Source organism: Garra rufa, chromosome 6 (assembly GCF_049309525.1).
Source record: "Garra rufa chromosome 6, GarRuf1.0, whole genome shotgun sequence".
In the NCBI taxonomy this organism is placed as follows: domain Eukaryota; kingdom Metazoa; phylum Chordata; class Actinopteri; order Cypriniformes; family Cyprinidae; genus Garra; species Garra rufa.
In genome coordinates this window covers 1,271,283-1,299,095 of record NC_133366.1, presented here as the reverse complement: position 1 = coordinate 1,299,095, position 27,813 = coordinate 1,271,283, and the positions used below count along the sequence as shown (strand labels likewise).

At 36.9% G+C, this 27,813-nt stretch overlaps 2 protein-coding genes across 3 annotated transcripts; one reads left to right on the top strand and one right to left on the bottom strand.

Annotated features, from left to right (window-relative positions):
- Positions 1–1,237: 1,237 nt before the first annotated feature.
- Positions 1,238–12,617, top strand: LOC141336135 (basement membrane-specific heparan sulfate proteoglycan core protein-like). Of its 2 annotated transcripts, none has more exons than XM_073841663.1 (9): positions 1,238–1,386; positions 2,979–3,125; positions 4,080–4,214; positions 7,572–7,744; positions 7,836–8,031; positions 9,597–9,707; positions 9,788–9,856; positions 10,924–11,190; positions 12,377–12,617. In XM_073841663.1, exons 1-9 carry the CDS (start codon positions 1,338–1,340, stop codon positions 12,379–12,381), a joined length of 1,152 nt encoding a protein of 383 aa, XP_073697764.1. In that variant the 5' UTR covers positions 1,238–1,337; the 3' UTR covers positions 12,382–12,617. The 2 variants fall into 2 exon arrangements, with proteins under 2 accessions (XP_073697764.1, XP_073697763.1); XM_073841662.1 differs by lacking the exon at positions 12,377–12,617 and adding an exon at positions 11,348–11,541.
- A 2,853-nt stretch (positions 12,618–15,470) lies between these two features.
- LOC141336272 (uncharacterized) lies at positions 15,471–25,727 on the bottom strand. The gene is made up of 7 exons (XM_073841825.1): positions 25,689–25,727; positions 24,744–24,913; positions 24,333–24,627; positions 22,797–23,779; positions 20,879–21,046; positions 20,169–20,766; positions 15,471–17,269 (listed from the first exon to the last, which is right to left on the bottom strand). The coding sequence occupies exons 2-7, from the start codon at positions 24,909–24,911 to the stop codon at positions 16,218–16,220; spliced, it is 3,264 nt and encodes a 1,087-aa protein (XP_073697926.1). The 5' UTR covers positions 24,912–24,913; positions 25,689–25,727; the 3' UTR covers positions 15,471–16,217.
- Positions 25,728–27,813: the final 2,086 nt, after the last annotated feature.

Below are 27,813 nucleotides of genomic sequence, written 5' to 3'. Positions count from 1 at the left end.
GAGTAAAAATATCTTTGTGTTCTACTGAAAAAACAAAGTCACCTACATCTTGGATGCCCTGGGGGTAATCCGATAAACATTACATTTTCATTTTTTGGGTGAACTATCCCTTTAAGACACATTTACATGCAAACACCATGTAAAAGTGAATTTTGCATCCAAAGTCCCCTTTACAGTTAGCCTCAGTGTGAAAACAATTGGCATACAAAGTATAAATCTAATTTATATTTACACAACATCTACATTGAATGCTGGTTTGAGTAACCCAGATATCCACTCAGGTCATTTTATGTGAGAAGGTAAATGACCAGGAGGTGGCAACCTTTTCAGAGCATCTGTTGAGCCAAATTATCCAGTGCATCTGTAAATGTTCGTGTTTAGATTGGAGAGTTGATACATGCTCTTATGTGATCACTCACAACACACAAACACAAGCCTGCAGGCAGACTCTGGACTCCTGTTTGCAGATGACGAAACACTTTAAACACCAGATCAGACACACAGTTCATATGATACTCATCTTATTAACCTGGCATGATACACATGGGTTTCCACTTACAAATCATTGATAAACCTATAAACATGCACAGAACAGATATCAATGTTGGGTTATTTTGAGGTTTACATGAGTAATAATAAATAATAACAACTCGACTAAAGGCTGGTCTCATGGTGTTGCCAGCATTTACATTAGTAGATGTCACGTATATGTTCTTTTAACCCTGACAGACTTGTGAGATTTAAAATAATAAAGTCACTCTAATCAATTCAACATCATTTTCATGCTTTTCTACTTTTATGCTATTTGTTGCACCATAAAAACACTTCATTGTGTTTTTTTTTCTGTGCATATCTGTTTTGTTGTAATGTCTGTCGTAAGGTTTAATTAGTTTCTTTTTCTCGACCAGGGTGAGACCTCAAACCTACACACTAAATGTTTATTTAGACAATGAAGATTTCATCTAAAAGAAGACACGCCGACTTGTATTGTTTTTATAAAAAGAGAATTATAATTACCGTAGACAAACCCAAACGTTACGCCCACCAGAGAGCATTTGGCATTTCAGAATAAACTTGTGTGGTTCTTAAATTGCGATAATTAACTGTACATGCTTGACATGTTTAGATGTGAAATAAGATGTTTTTGCAGCAGGAGGTATTCCATGTATGTGGGATTTTTAGGCTGTGCATATAATTGCTTCCCACAAAGCCAAACGTGACCCAAAGCGTTATTGATGCAACACTAGGTTTACTAAAACAGATAAGCTCTGTCTCTGTGTGTGAGAGAGATAAAGTGTAAAACAGAGATCCAGACAGAACAAGATCTCCAGTTCATCATGAACCTCCAAACCGCAGCGTTGATTCTCTCTGCTGTCCTCCACTCAGGTGAAACAGCTTCTCTTTACCTTACCTTTTTTTTATATTAATTATTCAGGTCTTTATATTACACATTTTTAATTGTTCAAACACCCAAATTGTAGCTTTTAAAACTTATTAAAACTAGTTTAACTTAAGTTAGTCTTAATTGTTCATAAATCATTTTAGTTTGCATCAAAAATAACTTTCTGAATTAATGTTTTTTGATTGGTTTCATTAGTTTTAGTTTAGTTAAAATATCACTTGTAATGCAGATGCCCACATTTTAATGACACTTTATTGGAAAATGTGCACAGCAATCGGTTGTTTTGCATGTGAAACAGCTGCTTTATCATTTCTGACAGAATGCATCTAAAGTCAGGCTGAAGATTCAATCACTGATTAAATCACACATTAAACTCACTACAAATTTTGTGTTTGTACTGTATTTAAATGCATTTTTTTGTTAAACATTCAATTGGGTTTTCATCAGCAGTGTTTGGGAAAGTTACTTTTAAAAGTAATGCATTGCAATATTGAGTTACTCTGTAAAAAAGTAACTAATTACATTACTTAGTTACTTTTTATGGAAAGTTACGTTGCGTTACGTTTTAAATCTGGGCAGGGCATGCTTGTTTGTTTTTAATATAAAAAGTTCTATTTTTGTCAGATGTAAAAGCCTTTTTACACCAAAAGCCTCAGGCTTAGAGAAAAGTAAATTGATGTACAGTAGACCGCAGAAGAACAAATGTCAACTCTTCAGCAATAAAACAGGAAAACAAGTGTTAGATCATCTTGAGTAATTTTTGCTTATTAGTATGGATGAATTGGATCATCAAACGGGATTAAATACATAAAGGATACTTGTATTATTTAACATATTTAATTATTGCAGGTTTGTATTGAATTTCAGTGTTTTTATTCATTTTGAGGAACACTGTATCTGTTTTTAGTGAGTGAGATGAATTAATGCATGTTCACATTTAGTCTTGAACTAAAGTAACATCTTACAATTTCTCTCAACATGGGGACAGGAGAGCTTTTAATCAATAAATTCGGGGGAAGTAACTGGCGTTACTTATTTGAAAAAGTAACTCAGATATTTTCTTGTCAATTAAAAAGCAATGTGTTACTTTACTAGTTACTTGGAAAAAGTAATATTATTACGTAACTTGCGTTATTTGTAATGCGTAACCCCCAACACTTGTGTTTCTTCATCTGTCGCTGCATTGAGGTTTATTTCTTTTCGCTGGAGCCATAATGGGATCAAATCAAGACCAGTGGATGATTTTAATGTAATCAGAGCTTTGCTTTCTGATCATCTGATATGCTCTTTCAAAATCACTTTTAAATTGGTTTATTAAATGTGATCAAATCACATTGACTAGTTTAATTTGCTCTTGAAGCCTAAAAGCAGAATGTGAGGTGTTTGATTATGTTTGCATTTGTTTACCAGAGCAGGACTAAAGGTCAGCGAGAAAGGAGCACAGGGTTCATCCAATAACAATCAGCCTTTTTAGTTTTCTGAAATAGATTTTCATAAACATGTCATGTAACTTACAGTAAAGCATTCAGTTGTAGGTTGAGATGTGTTGAGCTTCAGTGTTGTTTGTTCACGGCAGTGTGGGGTCAGAGTCCCGTGGTGTCCGTCCGGCCGCGTACGACTGCCGTTAAACTGGGCGAGACGGTCAGCTTCAACTGCCGCGTGACGAGCGGATCACAACCCGTCCAGCTGGAATGGAAGAGGACCAACAACCAGCCCCTGGGAGGTGGGTTTACATCACTAACCATCAGAGAAAAACAGATCCCACCGAATCTCCTACAGAAAGAACAAACACACTCATGACATCAGATGATTCTCCTAGAAATTAAATTGAGATCTAAAGATTTTCAGAAGAATCTGTACACACTTACTTAGATATAGTTACTTATCTTTACTTAGTTGCTATACTCACTAGATTTTATTAAGTTACAGCTACTTTCAAGGCAAGTAAACAATTTACTTACTGCTTTGAGTAATGCTTACTTAAAATATTCAAGTAGGGACCAACAACATTAATAAACCAGGCAGAGACAGCAGTGCACTAATATGTTGACAATGCACAAACAAAAACAGATAAAGGAGAAGAAAAGAAACATTTTTGAAGTAGGTCACAACAATGGTAACAATTGAATTTTGTTTATTTTTATTCATTGTAACAATAACCGTTTTATTTGCTCTTTTTGTTGTGCTACTACTGACACAAGACAGCAAATAAAATAGGCAAATAAACAACTGTAAAACAAAGAAATTACATAATATTTTCATGCCACAATGAAAGTCAGTGAGTAGCAATACTAAGTCAAGAGTAAACCTAAAGTAAAGAATCAAGTAGCCCTACAGTCCTTTTTTAGTTACTAGAACTCTTGTGTAAGTAAACTATACTATCTAAACATTTGTGTGCTCACAATTGTTAACAACATACTCTAAAGTGAGAGATCTTAATATAGCTAAACTTAAACATTTCTCATCAAACTCTTCCAGGAACAAATGAGCTATGCTATCGTATTAGAAATACCTGAGATAAAGCTGATAATGAAGCAAATCTCATAAATAAATGAAAAAAGAAAGTAACATCTGAGCAAAAGAAAAATGCAAAAAAAAAAGTAAGTTTAGTTAGTGCCAGGACAGATGACACATCAGATTTCTGCTTTAATTTATGGTATGGTTTATTTGGTCACAGATAATGTGAAGCTTGGACCCGATGGTGCCGTCCTGACCATCGCTAACGCCCGTCTCAGTAACCAGGGCGGTTATCGCTGTATTGCGACCAATGCTCAAGGAAAAGGGACGATCACGGCCTCCCTGACCATCAGACGTGAGTAAATTGCCATTGTTTGCCCATCACTGCCTGTATCAGTCAAAAGTCATTATTAAAGCAGTAGTTCACTTTCAGAACAAGAATTCACAGATAATGTACTCACCCCCATGTTATTCAAGATGTTCATGTCTTTCTTTCTTCAGTCGTGAAGAAATGGTGTTTTTTGAGGAAAACATTTCAGGATTTCTCTCCATATAATGGACTTCTATGGTGCCCCCGAGTTTGAACTTCCAAAATGCAGTTTAAATGCAGCTTCAAATGACTATAAACGATCCCAGCCGAGGACGAAGGGTCTTATCTAGCGAAATGAGGGGTTATTTTCAAAAAACATTTACAACTTGTAAAGTTTTTAATCTCAAATGCTCATTTTGCCGAGCTAGACAGGACAAGCATTTGAGGTTAAAAGGTTTATAAATTGTAATTATTTTTTAGAAAATAACCCATCATTTCACTAGATAAGACCCTATTCTCCTCGGCTGGGATCGTTTAGAGCCCTTTGAAGCTGCATTTTGGAAGTTCAAACTTGGGGGCACCATAGAAGTCTACTATATGGAGAGAAATCCTGAAATGTTTTACTCAAAAACATAATTTCTTCACAACTGAAGAAAGAAAGACATGAACATCTTGGATGACAAGGGGGTGAGTACATTATCTGTACATTTTTGTTCTGAAAGTGAACTACTCCTTTAATAACGAAAACCATTCCAAAGACAAAAAAAAAATGCTAAAGGAAACTAACTAAAAGAAAAACACATGACAACAGAGAGAAAAATACATTTGTTTCTTCTATTCAAGTTTGATTCGCTTAAAAAAGAAGGTAAAACACTGAAATACAATAACAAAATTGTGTTTCTCTTCTAACCTTCATTTCTTCATTGTAATGTAATGCTCTAAAATGTGACGTCTATCAGATTAAATTGCATTCATTTGTAAATTTAATGCACGAGGCTTCCAGTCTCATCCACGTTTAGCTATTTTTAGCTGTACAAAACAGCTTACTTTGCTTCTTGATATCGCAAACTGGTGTGTTTTACCATGTTATTAGGAGTTCAAGAGTGTAGCGCTGAAACTCTATTGTAATTGAATGGTCATGGATAAGCGATCTCCATGTAAAACTGACCAAACCGTAAGTCGTAGAGACTTGAAATTTGGAGGGATGGTAGTACTCACACTGCCAACAAAGTCACCAAAGCTCACCCCAATCGGCCTGACGGGGGCGCTACCGTGATCAAAAGTACGAAAATGCTCATAACCCCTAAACTGTCAGTCGCAGGCTTAAGTGTCTTATGTCAGTTTTAGCTCATGCAGGATTTTTTGCAAAACTTATTTTTGTGAACTAGTCCTAGGTTTTTCACTCGATCAGAACCTAACCAATGCAGAAAGATTCTCTGGAGAGCGAATATCAATAATTACCAAAAAAAAAAGGTCTAACTTTTGACTCACCGTCATAGAAGGATGCCAAAACGTTCGAAAGGGGCAGGGCCACTTTTAGTGAAATGCCTATAACTCTTGAACGGAATGAGATATCTTCGCCAAATTCATAACATTTATGTAAGAGCACAATCTGAGGTCGCATGACAAAAATCGCAGAGCTTGGCCACTTGGTGGTGCTATTAGAGGGGAAAATGGCGATACCTACGCAACCATTTTTCCTATCACCGTGAAAATCACTGTGCACGAACTTGGACCAAAGTGCCACAAGCGTCTGTAAAGACATTTGTGTATCTCAAAAAACATGGCCGGCATTGGCCAATGAAATTTGAGCATCTATTAGACATGGTTAACGGAGGCCAATTGAACGAACTCGGTGGGGCTGTTTGACTCACAGCCCCAAAGGTCTGTGAGAAATTTGAAAGAAACCGGCCACTTGGGGGAAGTTTTTCAAAGGCATTTTTTCAAAGGCGTGCTCTGGACTCTCCAAGTCAATATTCATCCAAAAAAAAAAAAAAATGTTGAATTGTTGAAACACTTTGGGAAGCTACAAAAGGGTAATTTAGAAAAGGGGCCTGTCCAAACTTACCCCCTTGTATTTCCAAAAAAAGTCATGCTACACAATGTATTTTTTCATATGTGCTTAAATGCCTTAAAGTGCTTGAATCCTGGTAATCGCTGCCAGCTATAATTTAAATGTATTATCATGAACACAATGGTTTGCAGTGCACAGTTTTACCATTTACTGCATGCGTTGTTATTCTTCTTGTTATTTCTCTATAGAGGCTAATAAAAGGAAAATCTCGCACATCACCAGAAAATGGCTTACTACATTAAAAAAAATAAGGTGGATGTGGTGAATATAGTGTTTTCGCGACACGTGATCAGTCACTGAATGTAAACAATGCCACTGAACCGAAGCAAACTCGCAAATTTAGCTGATTATTGCTGCTAAAAAATGGTCAATTATTGTCCTGTTTTGAGCTGTACTAATCAGTCGGACCAGGAAAAAACATTTGGAGCACTATAGACTTCCAAAAGTTATAATGTATCAAGGAGAAGAGTGCCAAAAAACTGTCTGAGGAACAAAAGGCTTTATGGTTGGCCAAACTGAACCACTGAGACTATAACTACCCTTAGTTTTTTTTTTACTTACCTGAACAAAATCAAAACTGCAAAACATTTCAATTAAAAAAATATTTTTTTAAAGGGGTCATCAGGTGCAAAACTAACTTTTACATGTTGTTGATTGACATGAGCGTCTTACCTTAGCCCCGCCCTCACCGAGCTGAAACAGTCCGACTCCAATCGCCATTGTGTGACTCAGGTGCAGAGGAAGACTCTAATTGAGCGATTGAGGTGTTCTGTTGTTGGATGTAATAATGAACACAGCAGTCGTCATTTACTCCTGACATCTGAGCCGCTGAAGATGCTGAGGATTAATGTTACTTTCGTTTTTAAATAGAAAGCGCAGATCCGGATCTACTTATGCATCTATGTTCGTGCGAATCATTCCTGATGCAGCTTCACCCACAGCAGAAGTGAGGATAAAGGGTTTTTATGCATCTTTGCAAATGGCCCTCTTAATAATGTGCTTGTTGGCAAGTTTCACAGTTAAACGCGGCTAAATGCAGCTAAAGTAAACATTACGGCTCATAATCCCACATCAGAAAGGGGCGGGGCGAGCAGAGCTCATTTGCATTTAAAGGGACCATTCAATAAAATGAGTTGATATTTTGCAGAGCTGATTTTGACAAGGTAAAATGGTGTTTTGTTTTTTTACACTACTATTGGGAATTTTAAACCAAAGTATATTAGAGACTTTTCATTAAGATCTTAAAGAATCATATGAACTTGTGGAAAATGAGCATCAGATGACCCCTTTAAATGAATGCTTGTATCAGAGTGTGTTTGTCAATGCAGAGCCTCCGAAGGTGCGTGTGACGCCGTCCGGGCCGCTGTCGGTTCGCGCGGGTGACAGCGTGACTCTGGAGTGCAGCGCCACAGGGAAGCCCCGCCCCTCCATCAGCTGGTTCAAACAGGGAAGTGAGACGGCGCTCCTGTCCACGACAACAGATGCTACAGCATCACTACAGGTGTTTTAGGATTTTGTCTATTCAGAGATACTGATTTCTATCTGATCCACACGTCTCAACATTGTTTGTTTCTCTCACTTGCCCGTCAAAGGTGAAAGTGATATCAGCAGAGGACGCTGGGACATTTCTGTGCCGCGCTCAGAGCAGGGAGGGGCTTGCTGAGGGGAGGGTGGAGCTCAGGCTGGAGGGCGGAGCCTCTGCTGGCGCATTTCCCCAGGCCTCGGTTACAGAAACAGATCTGACAGCTGTGGAGGGTCAGAGCATCACCATGCACTGCCACGCCACTGGTAAACACACACACAAACTCACACATATCACATTTACAGTCCGTTTTTTGAATTAGTTATTGTTTTATTTTCCATGTCCATTACAATTTTTGTTTTAGTAATTTTTTTTTTTTTTCATTTTTATACTAGTTTGTGTTTTTTAAAGAAATGTCAATATCGTTTTTAGTCATTTTTGTTTCAGTTTTAGTAATTTTAGTATTTCAACCTAAATTACACAAAAATTACAAATGCCTTGGCAACTAATTGAAATTTTTGTTAACATTTATTTTGGTAAGCATATTTATTTATTTATGAAATATTTTCCCAGTTTTAGTTAAAACAAACAAACAAAAACACACAAAAAAAATTACATGTGATTAAAAACACGACACATTTAGGAGAAAAGGCATTTGATTAGAAATTGGTGAATGGTCAAAAAAAGAAGAAAAAAGTTTGATTAAAAATTTAAAATATAACATCTATTTAAAAAATTCATAGTTTTGTTCATATATTGAATTAGTTTTTTTAATTTTGCCATTTTAATTTTATTTTTAGTTAGTTTTATTAACTATTAAGTTTAACTATTAACTAAGTTTTATTAACTACTAAGTACATTTTTTTGTTCTGTAATTTTTATACTAGTGTGTTGTTTTGAAAATTATGTCTACAGTTTTTATCCTTTTTTGTTTCAGTTTTAGTCATTTAACGATGACTAAACCTAGTTACAATTGCCTTGGCAGCTAATTGAAATTTTTGTTAACATTTTGGTAAGCATATTTATTTATTCATGAAATATTTTCCCAGTTTTAGTTAAAACAAACAAACTAAAAAATTTACATGTGATTAAAAACACGACACATTTAGGAGAAAAGGCATTTGATCAGAAATTGGTGAATGGTCAAAAAAAAGAAGAAAAAAGTTTGATTAAAAATTAAAAATATAACATCTATTTAAAAAATTCACAGGGTATTCATTAATGTATTATTATAGTTTTGTTCATATATTGAATTAGTTTTTTTAATTTTGCCATTTTCATTTTATTTTTAGTTAGTTTTATTAACTATTAAGTTAATGTTTTTGTTTTGTAATTTTTATACTAGTGTGTTGTTTTGAAAATTATGTCTACAGTTTTTATTCATTTTTGTTTCAGTTTTAGTCATTTAACGATGACTAAACCTAGTTACAATTGCCTTGGCGGCTAAGTGAAATACAATAAGTTTGGGTTTTTATATATTTTGTTTATTTATTTGATATTTATAAATATTTATTTATAATTAATTAAGCTTAATATTTTTCTAGTTTTAGTTAACTATAAGTAATAAAACATTTAATCTTAAAATTTAATGACATTTGATTAAAAACATGACAAATTAAGGAAAAATGACATTTGATTAAAAAAAGCATATGGTCATTTTTGTAAACAGCACGAATGAATCTGTTTTAGCCAATCAGAAACAAGTTCAGGTTTGCTGACGTTGGATTGGATGACATACTATTAGAGGGCGGGGCTACAGTGCTTACTGTTTCGTTTGATGACTGTAAATCAGTTTAATGCACTATATTTATTATCTCATTATTTTTCTCAGGTTCACCCACTCCAGTCGTCTCCTGGTCAAAGCTGCGGGCTCCACTGCCGTGGCAGCACAAGGAGAGCGGCGGGAGTCTGATCCTCAATAACGTGGGTCGACAGGACTCAGGTACGGAGGCTCAGCGAGCTTCAAAAACTGTGACTAATGTTACCTAATATTGAACTCATTTGGGTCTCTGTGTGTGTCAGGCCAGTACATCTGCAACGCCACGAACGCTCTGGGCTACAGCGAGGCCTACGTGCAGCTGGAGGTGGACTGTGAGTGACAGAAACACACTCTTATCTCTGCAGACCTTGTCGTCAAAGACAGACGTTTACATTTGAGCCAGGTTTGATGTATGTGCCTCTGTGAGCTGGTCACAGGTCAGTGTAAATGTTAACTTCATCAGGCTGATACTGTAGGAAATCAGAATTGAACTCACGTCGGCTGCGGTCACTGGACTTCGGTCAGATTCTGGGAACGTAAACACACGGGAAACTGAAAAAGAGTAGACGGATAAATGAAGACTAAACCCAGATAGCACACATTTACATTTATTCATTTAGCAGACGCTTTTATCCAAAGCAACTTACAAATTGGGAATACAACAAGTGATTCATCCTAAGGAGGCAGATCAACATAAGCACACAAGACGTCTGTTAAAGATCTCTTGATCTGGAAAGCATCTGCTGTGTGCAAAGGTCTGGCAGACGTCTGTAAGATGTCAGTTTTACAAACACTACTCTTAAAAATAAAGGTGCTTTAAAAGGTTCTTCACAGCGATGCCATAGAAGAACCATTTTTGGTTCCACAAACAACCATTCAGTCAAAGGTACTTTCAAGAACCATCTCTTTCTTACCTTTTTATATTTTGCCACAAACATTTGAAAAAAATCATGGACTTCATCCAGCGTTTAAATGTTTGTACTAGAAATGTATGCAAATTAGCACATATTTCACTAAATAATGCATCATTTGCTTATTCAAACCTGACATTTTAGAAAACTTGTAATACAAACAATGTTTGATAACTATTAGTTATTTTCTACCCTATTCACCCGCAGTGTCTCGCCTTAAGTATTAAAGCCAAAAACAAAAAACAACTTTCATTCATGAAATGTAGTGCAGTAAAAAGTACGGTATTATGCTTTGGAATGTAGTGGAGTGGAAGTTTTCCAAAGAAAATACATTTTTAATTTACTTGAGTAACTGTCCACTTCAGTGCTGTCCATCTCTGCTACTAATCATCCTAAATTCCCATTTATATATTGGATTTGCAACATATTCTGGATATGGTCTTGACAGTTATCATGAGATTAACCCAACTAATCCATCTGGTCCCCAGCGCCTCCATATGCCACCACACTGACGGATGAGACAGTCGCTCGTGCGGGAGACACCTTGCGTCTGCAGTGTCTCGCTCACGGCACTCATCCAATCCGCTTCCGCTGGACGCGTGTGGGCGGAGCCTCCATGTCGCCGGGGGCGGAGACCAACAAAGACGGCACGCTGAAGATCCCGCAACTCAAAGTAACGGACAGCGGCACCTATAAGTGCGTGGCGACCAATCACGTGGGCTCCAGTGAAGCACTGACAAAAGTCACTGTGAGAGGTGCGTCAAACTCAAGAGAATTATGTTTGTCAAATGTAAATTAATTTGGAAATCACTAGCACTCCGTTAAAGAAGTTCAGTTCCAGAAGAAACATATTTACGGATAATTTACTCACCCCCTTGTCATCCAAGATGTTCATGTCTTTCTTTTTTTCAGTTGCGCTTTTTTGAGGAAAACATTCCAGGACTTCTCTCCATATAGTGGACTCGAGTTTGAACTTCCAGAATGAAGTCTAAATACAGCTTTAAAGGGCTCTAAAGGCGAGGAAGAAGGGTCTTATCTAGCAAAACGATTGGTTATTTTCTTAAAAACAATAATAATAATAATAAATAATACTTTTTAACTTCAAATGTTTGTCATGCCTACAATGAGTGTACGCTCATGCGCACTCGGTTCACTGCATTTCAAGACATATAAGAGAAAACCCCGTCTCATTTTCTCCTCCAACTTTAAAATCATCCTAAATCGTCGCAGAAGTACCGACCCAGTGTTTACAAAGTGAAAGTGCAACGGAGATCAAACGCCTTTTACAAGAAAGGGTAAAACAGCGATATAGGACGATTTTGAAGTTGGAAAAGAAAATAAGAAGGCAATTTTTCAACATACACTCTTAAAAATAAAAGTTCTTCAGGATGCCATAAAAAAATGCAAACTCTGGGGCAACATAGAAACTGCACTATGTAAAGAAATCCTAAAAATGTTTTCCTCAAAAAAAAAATTCTTTACGACTGAAGAAAGAAATATCTTGGGCGAGTAAATTATCTGTATATTTTCGTTCTGGAAGTGAACTTCTCCATTAAGGGGCCAGATTTACTAAACAGGAAAAATTAGCGTTAGAGAGCAATTCAATAGGAAACATCAACGGGAAATTCTGTGTATGATTTACTGAAAATGTGAACAATTTGCCAGTAAATGCCAGTAATTTGACGAGTGCAAACATTACTAACATTAATTTTGCGTCTGAAAGAAAACTCCTACAAATGCATATTTAATAAGGTCAGTGGCAAAAATAACTGTCCACGCATTTTCAGTGATCATTTTTCACTGCACAGTGCTATTTTAACACCAAAAGACGGTTTGCGCTGGTGCAAGCTGATAGTAAATCTGGCTCTAAGTGGTTAAAATAATAGCATTTATGATTAAATGCTCAAATTTTCTCTCTCCTTTGCTTTTGCCTCTCAACAGCTTAATCACAGACCTGCTGATTGTCAAAAATCTACCCATTAATTATGAGGACATTAGAGACTTCAGACCTACAAGACGATGAAGCTCAGAGATGAAACGAACGTTAAGTTTTGATGTTCAGAACATCAGAAAACATGTTTTGTCTGTTTACATTCTGCTATTTTGAATATTTCTGAAATGGAACGATGGAAAGATGCTTTCACTTTGGCATTTAAGTCAAATAAACACACAATAATGTTCATAGACTCTGTTATTATCTTCCATTGGATTTCCACAACAGATTTATCACATAAAATTCCCTAGCCTGACAGTGCACACATACAAAAAAATAAATAATTGCAGTCACACTGACAGACCTTGGACTCTTAGTGGAAATTCTGGTTAATATTTCTCTGTATTCAAGAGCTGTCCTTTTAGACTTGAAGAGATAGTGACATGTGTTTTTATACGCCTCCTGCAGGTCAGGGAAGATTATTGCAAGCTGATTAATATCTGCTCATATGAGAAGAATTATATTGCAGCAAAAGTCAGGTACATTTTCATGCAAATGACATTAACACTGAATGTGGTATACACTGAATTGTATTGTCTGTTCAGGAAGACATAAGAAGGTGGTTTCACTCAAGTCAGCAAATGTAGATAACACCATGAAATGAATCAAATATGCAGGTTACTTCCGTTGACTTTATATGTCACCCTGGACCACAATAAAAGAGAAAAAAAAATGTAGCACTAGTCAACAATAAATTGTATAGGTCAAAATGATATTTTTTTCTTTTATGCCAAAAATCATTAGGATATTAAGTGCAGATCATGCTCCATGAAGATATTTAGCAAATTTCTACTGTAAATATATCAAAACTTAATTTTTGATTGGTAATATGCATTGCTAAGAACTTAATTTGGACAACTTTAAAGATGATTTCCCCAATATTTAGATTTTTTTTTTTTGCACCCTCAGATTCCAGATATTTAAATAGTTGTATCTCAGCCAACTATTGTCCTATACTAACAAACCAAACATCGACGGAAAGCTCATTTATTCAGCTTTGATCTATAAATCTTGATTTAAAAAAAAACCTTATGACTGGTTTTGTGGTCCAGAGTCTATTACATGCAAAGAGCAGCTTACATTTCCTCATGTGAGAAAAGCTGATTGGTGAAGAACTAGTTTGAGTCTGTCTTCCGAAAGAGGTTGTTTCTCTAGTGTTAATCTGTTCTCATTTACTCAAGTCACCTTTGTTATGTCTATAGAGCTTTATGCAATACAGAATGGGTGTTGTGTTTAAAAAAATAAAATAAAAAAAACTTTCAATAATTCAAACAAAAGTCAACTCTGCTGTAAAGCAGTTAAATTTTTCAGTTAATGTCAGTTTATCATTTATTCAGTAGCAACATTATCCAAATCCATTATCAGATACTGATCTACACATTGTGGTGACTTTTTAATCCAAATCATTGATTTCTACCCAGTAAATATTGTTTGAGAGACATTGTTTTATGGTATATCTTTTACATCCATGAACAAATGTTCCTATATCACTGCAAGGTGGTTTTTTTTTTTTTGTGATATTGCATTGTTCTTAGTACGACAGTGGAGATCTGACGGGAAGCGGCTGTTTCTCCATCAGAAGATGAACCGCCGTTGTCATCTGAAATTAACAAAATGAAAAGATTTGTAAAGAGTTTGTGTGTCACTCAGGAAATTCTGCAGACATTCATCATGGAAAATAATAAAAGGCCATAAAAGGAAGAAACAAACCTGGAGGACTGAAATCTTCATCTTCATCATCCTCATCCTCATGGCTCTGTTGTTGTTCCTCTGCAGTGGTTTCTATCAGGTTCCTGCAGTCCACCAGTTTGACGGAGCACATCTTCATCTGCTGTTCTCCAGCGTTACAGTCAGAGGTTTGATCAGTGGATTCATGATCCTGAGCGTCAGTATAACAGAGTAAAGTGAGGCTGAGCTCTGAGTCCTGTGTGTCTCTGGATCTCTGATCTCTGACGCTCCAGACTGAATCCTGAGCTTCTGTCCCATCAGACACACACATCTCCACATCCTGACAAACACAACCAGTGATACATACCAGATAGTAGGATTCAAAACAAGATATTAGCAGATAAAGATGAAATGAAGAGCTGTTCAAACCTCTCTGTTGAGTTTGTCTCCTCTTTCTCTCAGCTTTGCCTCCAGTGACGCCACCTCTTTCTTCAGCTGACAGATTTCTGTGATCAAATCCTCAATATCCAGCATGGACAGATCAGTTCCTACTGATTTACAGCAGATCACATCCACCTGCGCTTTCATGCTCAACATCTGAACACAAACACAGCATGATTACTAAAAGAAGCATTTATAATGGACTGGCACTGATTTAAACTCACAACTTAACTATACATACAACTAACTTGTTATAAAAGAAAATAACATTTCAGAGATGCTTAAGCTTCAATACTGAGCCAGCACAAATTAAGCAGGATATGAATATTGTCTAAAAATTGTATTGATTTTAAAATTCTCCTTAAACTGTAAAAAAACAAAAACAAAAAAAAAAACTAGTATTGAAAATTAACCAATGTGTTAGTACAGAAACTAGTGTTTAGCTCCTATTGTAATAAAACAATCGACAAAAACACTAGCGACATAACTACATGCACACAAACAGCTAAAACACTTCAATAATGTAAAACAGATTAAACACTTACCGTCTGATGCTCCAATGTTTTTTCTTTCTTCACTGGTTTTACCGGAGAACTAATGAACGTTATAGCGCCTCCCACGAGTGATGGAGTTGAAAAAAAGAAGAGACGCTCCGGCAGATGCGGAGAGCTGCGCCAAAATTAATTTCTCTTATTTAAAAAAATACTATATTTAAGTGGCGTTGCCAAGAGATATATATTCATAGCATATACGTAATTATTACATAAAGACACCGATGTTAGTCAGCGGTCAATCTAAATGACCGTTATTTTTTGAAATAGGCGAGTTCGCGGCTTTCTGTGCAGGACAGGAGAAAACGCGCGCAGAATCAGAGAAGCGTAGTAAAGAGAGTAACACAACAGAGAGATTATGACAGCAAAATTACACTTTAGTTGTAGTACATGTCTTTATTGTATTGTTACTGCTTTACACTTCTTTACTATGCTGAGATATTATGCAGCTTACTAGCAAATACAGAAAAATTTAAGTAAATACAGTCTTAAATCCCATTGCGTTCATACAGACAATATTCAAGCCGCTGTAATTTAATTTAAGTCCCAAATAAATCAAAATGGACTTTTTTTTTTTTTTTTTTTTGTGGTATTAGCCTTAAGGTTATCTATAAGCGTGTATGCTCTTATTTCCACCAATATGAATCAAGTTTTTAATGGCATTACCCTCAGCTTCTTGTCCAACTTTCTATCCAATCAAATGTTCTCTAGAATCTAAGGCTATGTTTACATGTGAGCCTTAGTGCTCAATTTTTTTCTCAGATCTGATTTTTTTTTTTTTTTTTGTATAGCTGTTCACATTGTTGTATTAAATGTGGCCAGTATCAGATTTACACTGTGAAAAGATCATGGTTCAGAACTACTGTAAGGAACAATATAATAATTCACAACTGGTTTAATGATTTTAGTCTATAAAAAGAAGAAGAAATAAAGCAAGTCAGCCACTGCCACAAACACACGCTACTGGATACAAATAGTGACACAAGCTTGCATTTTTAAAGCATTACACCACAATTACACAGATTTTTTTAAAACCAGAAATTATTGTTCCCGTAACCCTGCACGTGTTTTTTTTTTTTTTACACAACCTAAAACTATTTACTGAATAATGATGAAACTATGATGATTGTTAGGCAGCATGTTTCTTCTGGTGGGTCTGAAAAAGCCAATTAAAAGCGAAACTCTCGCCACAGATGGAGCAGCAGTAAGGTTTCTTTCCTGTATGACATCGCTCATGGACATTCTTGGCACTTGCTCGAGCGAAAGTCTTGTCACAATGTGAGCATTTAAAAGGTTTTTCGCCTGTATGAGTCCTCTCATGTATTTTTAAGTCACTTTGCTTATAAAAACTCTTCCTGCAATAACTACAGTGATAGGGCCTTTCTCCTGTGTGAGTTCTCCGATGAATCCTGTAGGAAAATGGACTCGCAAAGCTCTTCCCGCAGTCGGAGCACAGGTACGGTTTCTCTCCGGTGTGAACCCTCTCGTGGGTTTTGCGGTGAGTCGAATGATGGAAACGTTTCTCACAGTATGAACACTGATACAGTTTGTCAGAGTGTATTTTTCGGTGTGCCTTTAGCTGAGTTGAGTTTTTATAGGTTTTTCCGCACTCACTGCACTTGAGTGGTCTCTCACTGGTGTGTGTGAATAGATGGTTCTCCATAGTTGATCTGAGTTTGAAGCTCTTCTCGCACTGAGGACACTGATGCTGCTTCTCATCGGTGTGCATGAGTAGATGTTTATTCAGATGAGTTTTCTGGTTGAAGCTCTTGTCGCACTGAGGGCACTTGTATGGCCTTTCACCCGTGTGGAGTCTCATATGAATAGAAAGATTTCTATTGCTACGGAAAAACTTGTTACATTCGTTGCACTGGAAAGTCTTTTCCTCGTGTGTCTTTAAATGAACTTTCATATTATAAGGAGTGGTGAAAAATTTCTTCCCACACTGTTCACAGTGAAACTCCTTCATTTCGTGCTTTACTGAATGGCGCTTCTTCTCTTTGAAGGTAGAAAAGCTGATGTTGCATCTTATGCAAGTGTAGCTCTTCTGTTCTGTTCGTTTTTTCTTATGTCTTCCTAAATCACCCTGTTTGCTGAACGTCTTTCCAGAGTCTGTTTCTGTCGATTGCTCTTTGGATGTGGAGGCAGTTTCTCCATCAGAAGATGAACCAACGTTGTCATCTGAAAGGAACAAAATCTGAATAAATATTTTTTATTATTCTAGTGCATAAAAAGCTTTTTTACTTCTAGCAAAGTCTGACATTGTGATATATTTTCAGTGTTGCCAGATTGGGTCAACAATTTCCAGCCCAAAATGTCACCAAAACCTTCACTTAATCATTTATTCGAATGGTATAAACATGAAGTCGTTGTCTCGTTTTCAATTTCAATTAAGTCACTCAGCTGTTTCCTGATTTCAGATTTACAGTTGATTACAAAGAGCCTTCAAGTCATCTCCTACAACAGACCAAATCCATGTTTCGAGAGCCATCCTCCCACTCTTCACTGTAGATACTACTAATAATTATGTCACTTTGGCACAGCAATCGCTTGAATATACAGCTACAGCTAAAAACCGGTCACTCATCAATTGACCTTTCTCACAACTAGGGCTTTCCCTTGCGGTAATTTTGAGTGGCTCAATAGCGCGATGTGCGGTTTTACTGCCATAATATATATATTATCTCAGGACGTGTTATAGAGCTGTCAGTTAGTGCAGTTTTATTGTTACGCCACAAGATGGAGGCAAGGGACTGTTTTTAAATGAGTCTTTAAACCGTTCATTCAACTACATACACGTTCAAAAAACTCTCATTTATTCAAAGAGAGACGTAATGAAACACGCTGTTGAAATCATTTTAACTTTAACCACCACTTTTAAATAATCAGCTGACCAGCAGAGCATCGATGCTAAGACAGAGATTTCGCTTTACTGGGACAAGACAAGCTAGTTTCACATATAAATCCTGAAGGACAGACGCAGGTAATCGCACATGCTCAGTCTATCTCTCTCTCTCTCTCTCTCTCATTCGCTGTCAGTTTAGGCTTGTTAAGTGCAAATCTACTGAGCCTCTGTACAAATCAAGTACACATTATGTTACCATTACTAACTTATTACTAAATTAATATTCAGTACACATGCATTCAGAGTAAAGCCAGAAGGGCAAAACCTTACGTAAAAAGAAAACAAATATCGCGGTTGCTGCATTCCTCTGCGGTTATGCTTGTCAATAGCGCGGTATTGCGATATTGCGGTTATCGCGACAGCCCTACTCACAACTTCCATATTTTGCACCGGAAATACGCAATTGCTGTGTAAACCTATTTCCGCCCCAGTATGCCGGTAACAAGTTAAACAACAAAGATGGCGAAAACATCGGGCACGATTGTTTGTAACATAAAGACCACGACTGTTATATTGCTTTAATAAAGTTGTACATGTCCTCTATACTATCCGTATCCATACATAACCTTATAACCCTAGTCCTCGGTCTAAGTGGACACACTAGTCATTTGTTAGCCTGATTGCTCTCTAACCTTAGCTACGTTACTTACCTTGAAAGTTATGGATAAACGGTACGTTCTAAAACGCTTAAAGTTTCTGTCAAACCTTACTTGGAACAAACACTAACTACTATCAAAAGAACGAGCCCTTATTCCATAGATAAAGTGAATAATATCACGTTAAGCGTTTTCTCCCCCATAGAAGCCCATTGTAAGGAAACAGCTTAACGTGGTTTAACGTACCTCAACAGCGACCAGGGAAAACCAAACTTCTGTTAAATTTCACTTATAATAAACACTTGCTGCTGTCAAAAGAAGGAGCTCTTATTCAGCATATAAAGTGATCGCCCCCCATAGAAGTCCATAATAACAAACCATGTTAAGCCTTTTCCTTAATGGAGTTCTATAGGAAGAAAAGCGTGATATTCACTTTATATGCTGAATAAGAGCTCATTCTTTTGACAGCAGAAAGTGTTTATTATAAGTGAAATTTAACAGAAGTTTGCTCTTCCCTGGTCGCTGTTGAGGTAAGTTAAACCACGTTAAGCAGTTTCCTTACAATGGGCTTCTATGGGGGAGAAAACGCTTAACATGATATTATTCACTTTATCTGTGGAATAAGGGCTCGTTCTTTTGATAGTAGTTAGTGTTTGTTCCAAGTAAGGTATGACAGAAATTTGGGGTTTCCTGGTCTTTTTTTACGTACGTTAAGCCACGTTAAGCGTTTTAGAACCTCCCAGATAAACTCTTAGAGGAAAAATGTATATCCTTTATCCAATTTGTTCCTCTTTGTGACGGAGTTTTCCTCCACGACTCTTATCAGGTCGGCAAAAGTTATCTTTGGCAAACCAGTGAGGGAAGTCAAAATTTGCACCTAATATACCTGTACCTAGTAATGGCATACTCTGTATATTGTGTTTTTGCTATGTTGCACTTTGCATTTGTCTTGTGTACTTGTATATTGTTCTTTTTATCATCTATGTCTTGTCTTGTCACTGTCACTCTATTGCACTGTGGAGCTGCTGTCACTGAAACTAATTCCTAGTATGTGCAAACATACCTGGCAATAAAGCTCATTCTGATCCTGATTCTGAAAAGTTGTGTAGACTCTCTCCATTTTAATTTTAAATTACCCGGCTTTCTGCTGTGTTGACATTACACAGGAAGTCTGCATACCCTGCGATTGCGTATTTCCGGTTTCTGTGAAAAAGGTCTATTATCACATTTGCTATCGCCCTCAACTGGCTAAAAGTGTGGGCTCCAGAATCAGACGACTTTGCAGTGGATGTGTGTGTTAAGTATGATCTTGATGATTGGATGGAATACAAGCAGGCTTGGGATTTGTTAAATTATTTGCCTATAAAATGTAAATACTGCCCATTTTTTTCCACTCACCCAATCCAATTTTGACCCAAACAAGTTAATTCAAAACCACCCAGCTGGAAAGCAATTCACCCGATCTGCAACACTAGATATTATACATGTGCAGCTCATGGTATGTCATTCTCAGTGTCTCAAATTGGCAAAACTTCTTAACAAATTCTGTTAATTTAGGCCATAAAAGCAAGAAACATACCTGAAGGAACAAAGTCATCATCATCATCATCATTCTGATCATTATCATCTTCCTCATCATGTTCTTCCTTAACAATGGTTTCTTCTCCTCTGCTGTCTATCGGGTTCCTGCAGTCCACCAGTTTGATGGAGCACATCTTCAGCGGCGTCAGCAGCATCTCCTGTTCTTCAGGTTTACATTCAGAGGTTTGATCAATGGATTCATGATCCTCAGTATCACTATGACAGTGCAAACTCAGACTACACTCTGAGTCCTGTGTGTTTCTGGATCTCTGATCTCTGGCGCTCCAGACTGAATCCTGAGCTTCTGCCCCATCATTACCATCAATCCAATCATCATCCTGCTCTTCCTCATTACTCTGTTCTTCCTCTGTGATGGTTTCTTCTCCTCTGTTCTCTATCAGGTTCCTGCAGTCCACCAGTTTGACGGAGCAAATCTTCAGCGGCGTCAGCAGCATCTCCTGTTCTTCAGTTTTATATTCAGAGGTTTGATCAATGGATTCATGATCCTCAGTATCACTATGACAGTGCAAACTCAGACTACACTCTGAGTCCTGTGTGTTTCTGGATCTCTGTTCTCTGGCGCTCCAGACTGAATCCTGGATAAAACACAATCAGTGATATATCTAATAATAGTATGATTAAAAATAAGAGACATTGACATAACACTCAGTCCATATTAGCAGCTAAAGATGAAAGAGCTACTCAAACCTCTCTGTTGAGTTTATCGTCTCTTTCTCTCAGCTTTGCCTCCAGTGATGCCACCTCTTTCTTCAGCTGACAGATTTCTGTGATGAAATCCTCAATATCCAGCATGGACAGATCAGTTCCTACTGATTTACAGCAGATCACATCCACCTGCACTTCCATGCTCAACATCTGAACACAAACACAGCATGATTACTACAAGACATACTACAAATGGACTGATACTGATCTATTTTAAAAATGATGGTTTACGACGGAACAAGATCTGAACTGCCTTGATATTAGAAAATAACATTTTATTTTTGAGAACATTCAGAAAAAAATATTTCATATGTATGTGTTTAGTGTGTTTCGTTAAAACATTGAGCCACCACAGAGCAGTGGATGTTATCAAATATTATGTAATATTACATGCATATATTCAAATATTGTCAAATTTCTACGAATTTCTCCCCAAACTGTGCATTGAAAATGAACCATGTTTTAATATAAAAAAATGTTTACTACCAATATCCTGGTTGAATCGTGGTTACTGTAGTAAAACAATAGGCCTACTTGTTTTGGCTACTGTTGTAAAAAACAAACACTATTATTGTTCATAAGGCGAGTGGACGAAGAAAACCGTCATTCACTACAACACAGAGACGAAAAATAGTAACAAGAACATATAGCTAAAACATTTAAATAATGTAAAACAGATAAGCATTTACCGTCTGGGTGCTCCAGTCTTCTCTTTCTTAGATGTTTAATGGCGGGAGGCAAACCAGCTTAAATGGTGCATTTACCGCCACCAACTGGACAGGAGTGTGTAGCGATAACTGGGAGTCAAACACAATTGATACTAGCCTTTATTCTGTTGAACAACCCCGTTTCTCTTAAGAAAAACATTACAATGTTATAAACCCTTGACTCTCTCTGTGTTTTCTAAATAGACTGACTACTGACAGGTCATTAATTCCTGCATGGCTTAATGAATAATCTATAAACTAAATTCTTTCTCTGATATACTTTGTACAATGAATCAACACATATTCACCTGTTTCTGTGCATTTCCAGATTGTCTTTTCCCGATGATGAACAGTGAGTAATTAAGCGATTTGTTCCCTATTCGGATTCTACTAGAGTCCGAGAAATGACCGTTACTTTTTAAATTAGGCGAGTTCGCGGTTTTTGTGGAAGACAGGAGAAAACGCGCGCAGATATCAGAGGAGCGCAGTAAAGAAAGATACAAGTGTGTGTTTGTAAATAATGTGTTTATGGTTTAAAGTAATATTAGTTTTGTATGCTTTTCACACACAACCCCGGTCTAATATTTTAGCTATTAAAGTTGTGTAAGAGGATGTTTTTATGTTTATTGTTGATTCGTGAATCCTGAACTCTGAATGTCAGTTTCCACACTTCATTAAGCAGCTCAAGAACTTTAAACTATGATAAAGACAAATTTCTTTACCAGTTCATCAGCTTTTAATGATTCCTGAAGGTTCATTAGTATTCAAATAGAAAAATAGATTTTTGTACTGGAACAATATTTTATCATATTAATGTGTTCGTGTTTTTACTCCCCTGAAAGAAAAACAGCATATGCTGGTTAGGTATGTTTTGATGCTGGTTTATGCAGCTCCTTTGCTTGTTTTTGTTGGTCCTCAGCTCGTCAAGGACCAGCTTAAACTATCATCAAAACATACCTAACCAGCAGATGCTGTTTTTTTCAACAGGGTCTAAAAGAAGAAATAGAAATGAAGCAAGTCACTGAGACAAACAGACATTTTTAATTGCATTACACTGCAAGTAAACTACACAATTACACTGACATTCTTTGTGATTTTTTTTACAACCATAAAATACAGCATGGTGGGGTTTTTTTTTAACACAACCTAAAACTAATTACTAATTAATGATGAAACTATGATGATTGTGGAGCCGCGTGTTTCTTCCGGTGCGTCCGAAAACCCCATTTAAAAGTGAATCTCTCGCCGCAGATGGAGCAGCAGTAAGGTTTTTCTCCTGTATGTATTCGTTCATGAACCTTCAGGGAACTTGGTATAGCGAAGGTCTTGTCACAATGGGAGCATTTAAAAGGTTTTTCTTTTGTATGAGTCTTCTGGTGCATTTTTAAGAGCCATAACCCATAAAAACTCTTCCCGCAATCGCTACAGTGATACGGTCTTTCTCCCGTGTGAACTCTCTGATGAACTTTGAAAGCAAATGGACTCGCAAAACTCTTCCCGCAGTCGGAGCACAGGTACGGTTTCTCTCCGGTGTGAACCCTCTCGTGGGTTTTGCGGTGAGTCGAATGATGGAAACGTTTCTCACAGTATGAACACTGATACAGTTTGTCAGAGTGTATTTTTTGATGTGCCTTTAGCTGAGTTGAGTTTTTATAGGTTTTTCCGCACTCACTGCACTTGTGTGGCCTCTCATTGCACTGATGCATCCCCTCACTGGTGTGTGTGAGTAGATGGTTCTGCAGAGGAGTTTTCTGGATGAAGCTCTTGTCGCACTGAGGGCACTTGTATGGCCTTTCACCCGTGTGGAGTCTCATATGAATAGAAAGATTTCTATTGCTACGGAAAAACTTGTTACATTCGTTGCACTGGAAAGTCTTTTCCTGGTGTGTCTTTAAATGAACTTTCATATTATAAGGAGTGGTGACAAATTTCTTCCCACACTGTTCACAGTGAAACTCCTTCTCTTCGTGCTTTCTTGAATGACGCTTCTTCTCTTTGAAGGTAGAAAAGCTGATGTTGCATCTTATACAAGTGTAGCTCTTCTGTTCTGTTCGTTTTTTCTTATGTCTTCCTAAATCACCCTGTTTGCTGAACGTCTTTCCAGAGTCTGTTTCTGTCGATTGCTCTTTGGATGTGGAGGCAGTTTCTCCATCAGAAGATGAACCAACGTTGTCATCTGAAAGGAACAAAATCTGAATAAATATTTTTTTACTTTTTTTATTTATTCTAGTGCATAAAAAGCTTTTTTACTTCTAGCAAAGTCTGACATTGTGATATATTTTCAGTGTTGCCAGATTGGGTCAACAATTTCCAGCCCAAAATGTCACCAAAACCTTCACTTAATCATTTATTCGAATGGTATAAACATGAAGTCGTTGTCTCGTTTTCAATTTCAATTAAGTCACTCAGCTGTTTCCTGATTTCAGATTTACAGTTGATTACAAAGAGCCTTCAAGTCATCTCCTACAACAGACCAAATCCATGTTTCGAGAGCCATCCTCCCACTCTTCACTGTAGATACTACTAATAATTATGCCACTTTGGCACAGCAATCGCTTGAATATACAACTAAAAACCTGTCACTAACAAGCAAATTCAAAACCACCCAGCTGGAAAGCAATTCACCCGATCTGCAACACTAGATATTATACATGTGCAGATCATGGTATGTCATTCTCAGTGTCTCAAATTGGCAGAACTTAAATTCTGGATAAAATAAAGAAACATACCTGAAGGAACAAAGTCATCATCATCATCTTCATCATCATCCTGCTCTTCCTCATCATGTTCTTCCTTTACAGTGGTTTCTTCTGCTCTGTTCTCTATCAGGTTCCTGCAGTCCACCAGTTTGACGGAGCACATCTTCAGCGGCGTCAGCAGCATCTCCTGTTCTTCAGTTTTACATTCAAAGGTTTGATCAGTGGATTCATGATCCTCAGTATCACTATGACAGAGCAAACTCAGACTACACTCTGAGTCCTGTGTGTTTCTGGATCTCTGTTCTCTGACCCTCCAGACTGAGCCCTGGACAAACACAATCAGTAATACATCTATAATAGTATAATGAAAAATAAGACATTAATTCACATAACAATCAGTCCATATTAGCAGCTAAAGATGAAATGAAGAGCTTCTCAGACCTCTTTGATTAGTTTGTGTTCTCTTTCTCTCAGCTTTGCCTCCAGTGACGCCACCTCTTTCTTCAGCTGACAGATTTCTGTGATGAAATCCTCAATATCCAGCATGGACAGATCAGTTCCTACTGATTTACAGCAGATCACATCCACCTGCGCTTCCATGCTCAACATCTCTGAACACAAACACATCATGACATAACTTCAAATGCACTGACACTGATTTAACCTCAAAATGATGGTTTACAACAGAACAAGATCTGAACTACCTTGATATTAGAAAATAACATTTTATTTCTGAGAACATTCAGAAAAAAAACATCTCATATGTATGTGTTTAGTGTGTTTCATTAAAGCATTGAGCCACCACAGAGCTGTGGATGTTATCAAATATTATGTAATATTACATGCATATTTTCAAATATTGTCAAATTTCTACGAATTTCTCCCCAAACTGTGCATTCCCTGCTGAAAAAAAAAACTGATAAAACCAGCCTAGGCTGGTTGGCTGGTTTTAGCTGGTCATAGCTGGGAGGCAGGCTGGTTTTAGAGGGGTTTTGGCCATTTTTCCAGCCTGGCCAGGCTGGTCTTAGCTGGTCAGGCTGGGAAACCACCAGCTAAAACCAGGCTGGGAGACCAGCTTAAACCAGCCAACCAGCCTAAGCTGGTTTAAGCTGTTTTTTTCAGCAGGCTTGAAAATTAACCATGTGTTAATATAAAAATGTTCACTATATCCCGGTTAAATCGTGGTTACTGTAGTAAAATAATAGGCCTTCTTGTTTTGGCTACTGTTGTAAAAAACAAAAACAAAAAACAAAACACTATTATTGTTCATAAGGCGAGTGGACGAAGAAAACCTTCATTCATTAAAACACAGAAACTGAAAAATAGTAGCCTAACAAGAACATACAGCTAAAACATTTAAATAATGTAAAACAGATAAGCATTTACCGTCTGGGTGCTCCAGTCTTCTCTTTCTTAGATGTTTAATGGCGGGAGGCAAACCAGCTTAAATGGTGCATTTACCGCCACCAACTGGACAGGAGTGTGTAGCGATAACTGGGAGTCAAACACAATTGATACTAGCCTTTATTCTGTTGAACAACCCCGTTTCTCTTAGGAAAAACATTAAAATGTTATAAACCCTTGACTCTTTCTGTGTTTTCTAAATATACTTTGTACAATGAATCAACACATGTTCAGCTGTTTCTGTGCATTTCCAGATTCTCTTTTCCCGATGATGAACAGTGAGTAATTAAGCGATGTGTTCCCTATTCGGATTCTACTATAGCAGGGTTCTTCAACTAAAACGGCTCGAGGTCCAGTAATGAACCCTGCTCACCAGCCGAGGTCCGGACAATTATATATAAAAAACTATTTCTGTTTTTTGCGAGACTAGGGTATCTGGGTATAGGGTATATTATTAGCTTAATTTCTAGACATTTAAATACCTTTTTAAAGACCTGAACAAAAAATAAATTAAGAAAGAAAGAAATAAATAATTAAAATGACTGTAAAAAGCATGATTTACAATTCAGATGCAGGTTTCACAAAACAAAAATTTTCTTAAATTATAAACTTCACATTCCAGCCTTCAAGAGTCAAAAGTATCAATTTGTATATTATTTTAAACAATTATTGTCAATCAAGTATTATATTAACATATACATATATTTTACTGCCTTAATTGTTTAAATTTGTATAACACATTATCTTGTCGATCCATCAGTTCACATTTACAACTCGTGTTTGCTGCCTAAAACCATGGATTGATTTTCACATTGGTCTTTTTGACAGAACATTGATACTCGGCTGATTAAAAATGGCAGATCATTGTCTTCCAGCAGGAGGCGCTATCAGAATGGTACACAAAGCAGCGCCGCAGCTGACTTTGAAACTTGTAGCGCTCATATTTATTCAAGCCTTATAAAGTTTCATCGCAATTCTTGCCTTTTAGTCCCCACATTTAAGACAACCTGAAATCATAATTAAGACTTTCTTAACCCCTAATAATACTGCAGTCATCAATGAAAATTAATTATTTTAAACACAGACTTTCAAAAACAACTCTTAGTCTACACAAAATACGTTTCTTTTTATTTTTCCCCACTGTGTTCGGCGCACGAGAAATATTAGCGAAGTAAATTAATATCAGCATATATGAAGTATATTCGTCTATCATTGTCTCTGAGAGAATGTGCACGTCAGTTGCTGAAAGCGCTGGTTTTACTTTCACTTTAACATATTGCGCAGTTTTCACTTTGCTTGTGTGATATCCATTGGCTCACCTTCATGGTTTAAAACATAAATATGTATAAAAATACAGTTTAAAAAGATATATTTGCAGTATTTTGCGACGTAACCCCAACATAATGCGTTTTCCATCAACGTTTTTCACTCACTGAAAGCTACATCTGTCTGTCTGTACGCAATGTGCCGATCTCTGCTCTCACTGCACGGAAGATTGCACCCAAACGCTGACGCTGGTGTGCTTGATATAAATGTATTTATTAGAATTTATTTAATTTTATTTAAATATGTCAAAAGCTTTCACGGTCCGCATGGACGCATCTTGCGGTCCGGATCCGGACCACGGTCCGCCAGTTGACGACCCCGGTACTATAGAGTCCGAGAAATGACCGTTACTTTTTAAATTAGGCGAGTTCGCGGTTTTTGTGGAAGACAGGAGAAAACGCGCGCAGATATCAGAGGAGCGCAGAAAATATACAAGTGTGTGTTTGTAAATAATGTGTTTATGATTTAAAGTAATATTAGTTTTGTATGCTTTTCACGCACAAATCCGGTCTAATATTTTAACTATTAAAGTTGTAAGAGGATGTTTTTGTGTATTGTTGATTCGTGAATCCTGAAAGCTGAATGTCAGTTTCCACACTTCATTAAGCAGCTCAAGAACTTTAAGCTATGATAAGACAATTTTTTTTTTACCAGCACATCAGCCTTTAATGATTCCTGAAGGTTCATGAGTTCAAATAGAAAAATAGATTTTTGTACTGGAATAATATTTTTTCATATTAATAGTTTAGTGTTTTTACTCCCCTGGTGAAAAAAACAACAA

What these genes read in the sequence shown, in the direction of transcription:
- LOC141336272 (XM_073841825.1), bottom strand. Translation starts at nt 24,911, where the DNA reads ATGTTGAGCATGGAAGCGCAGGTGGATGTGATCTGCTGTAAATCAGTA. An exon ending in AACACAAACTAATCAAAGAG is followed by an intron (nt 24,628 to 24,743) that starts GTCTGAGAAGCT and finishes GTGTTTGTCCAG; the next exon opens with GGCTCAGTCTGGAGGGTCAG. An exon ending in TGATGACTTTGTTCCTTCAG is followed by an intron (nt 17,270 to 20,168) that starts GTATGTTTCTTG and finishes TGTTCCTTTCAG; the next exon opens with ATGACAACGTTGGTTCATCT.
- LOC141336135 (XM_073841662.1), top strand. Translation starts at nt 1,338, where the DNA reads ATGAACCTCCAAACCGCAGCGTTGATTCTCTCTGCTGTCCTCCACTCA. An exon ending in CTCTGCTGTCCTCCACTCAG is followed by an intron (nt 1,387 to 2,978) that starts GTGAAACAGCTT and finishes TGTTCACGGCAG; the next exon opens with TGTGGGGTCAGAGTCCCGTG. An exon ending in GGCCTCCCTGACCATCAGAC is followed by an intron (nt 4,215 to 7,571) that starts GTGAGTAAATTG and finishes TTGTCAATGCAG; the next exon opens with AGCCTCCGAAGGTGCGTGTG.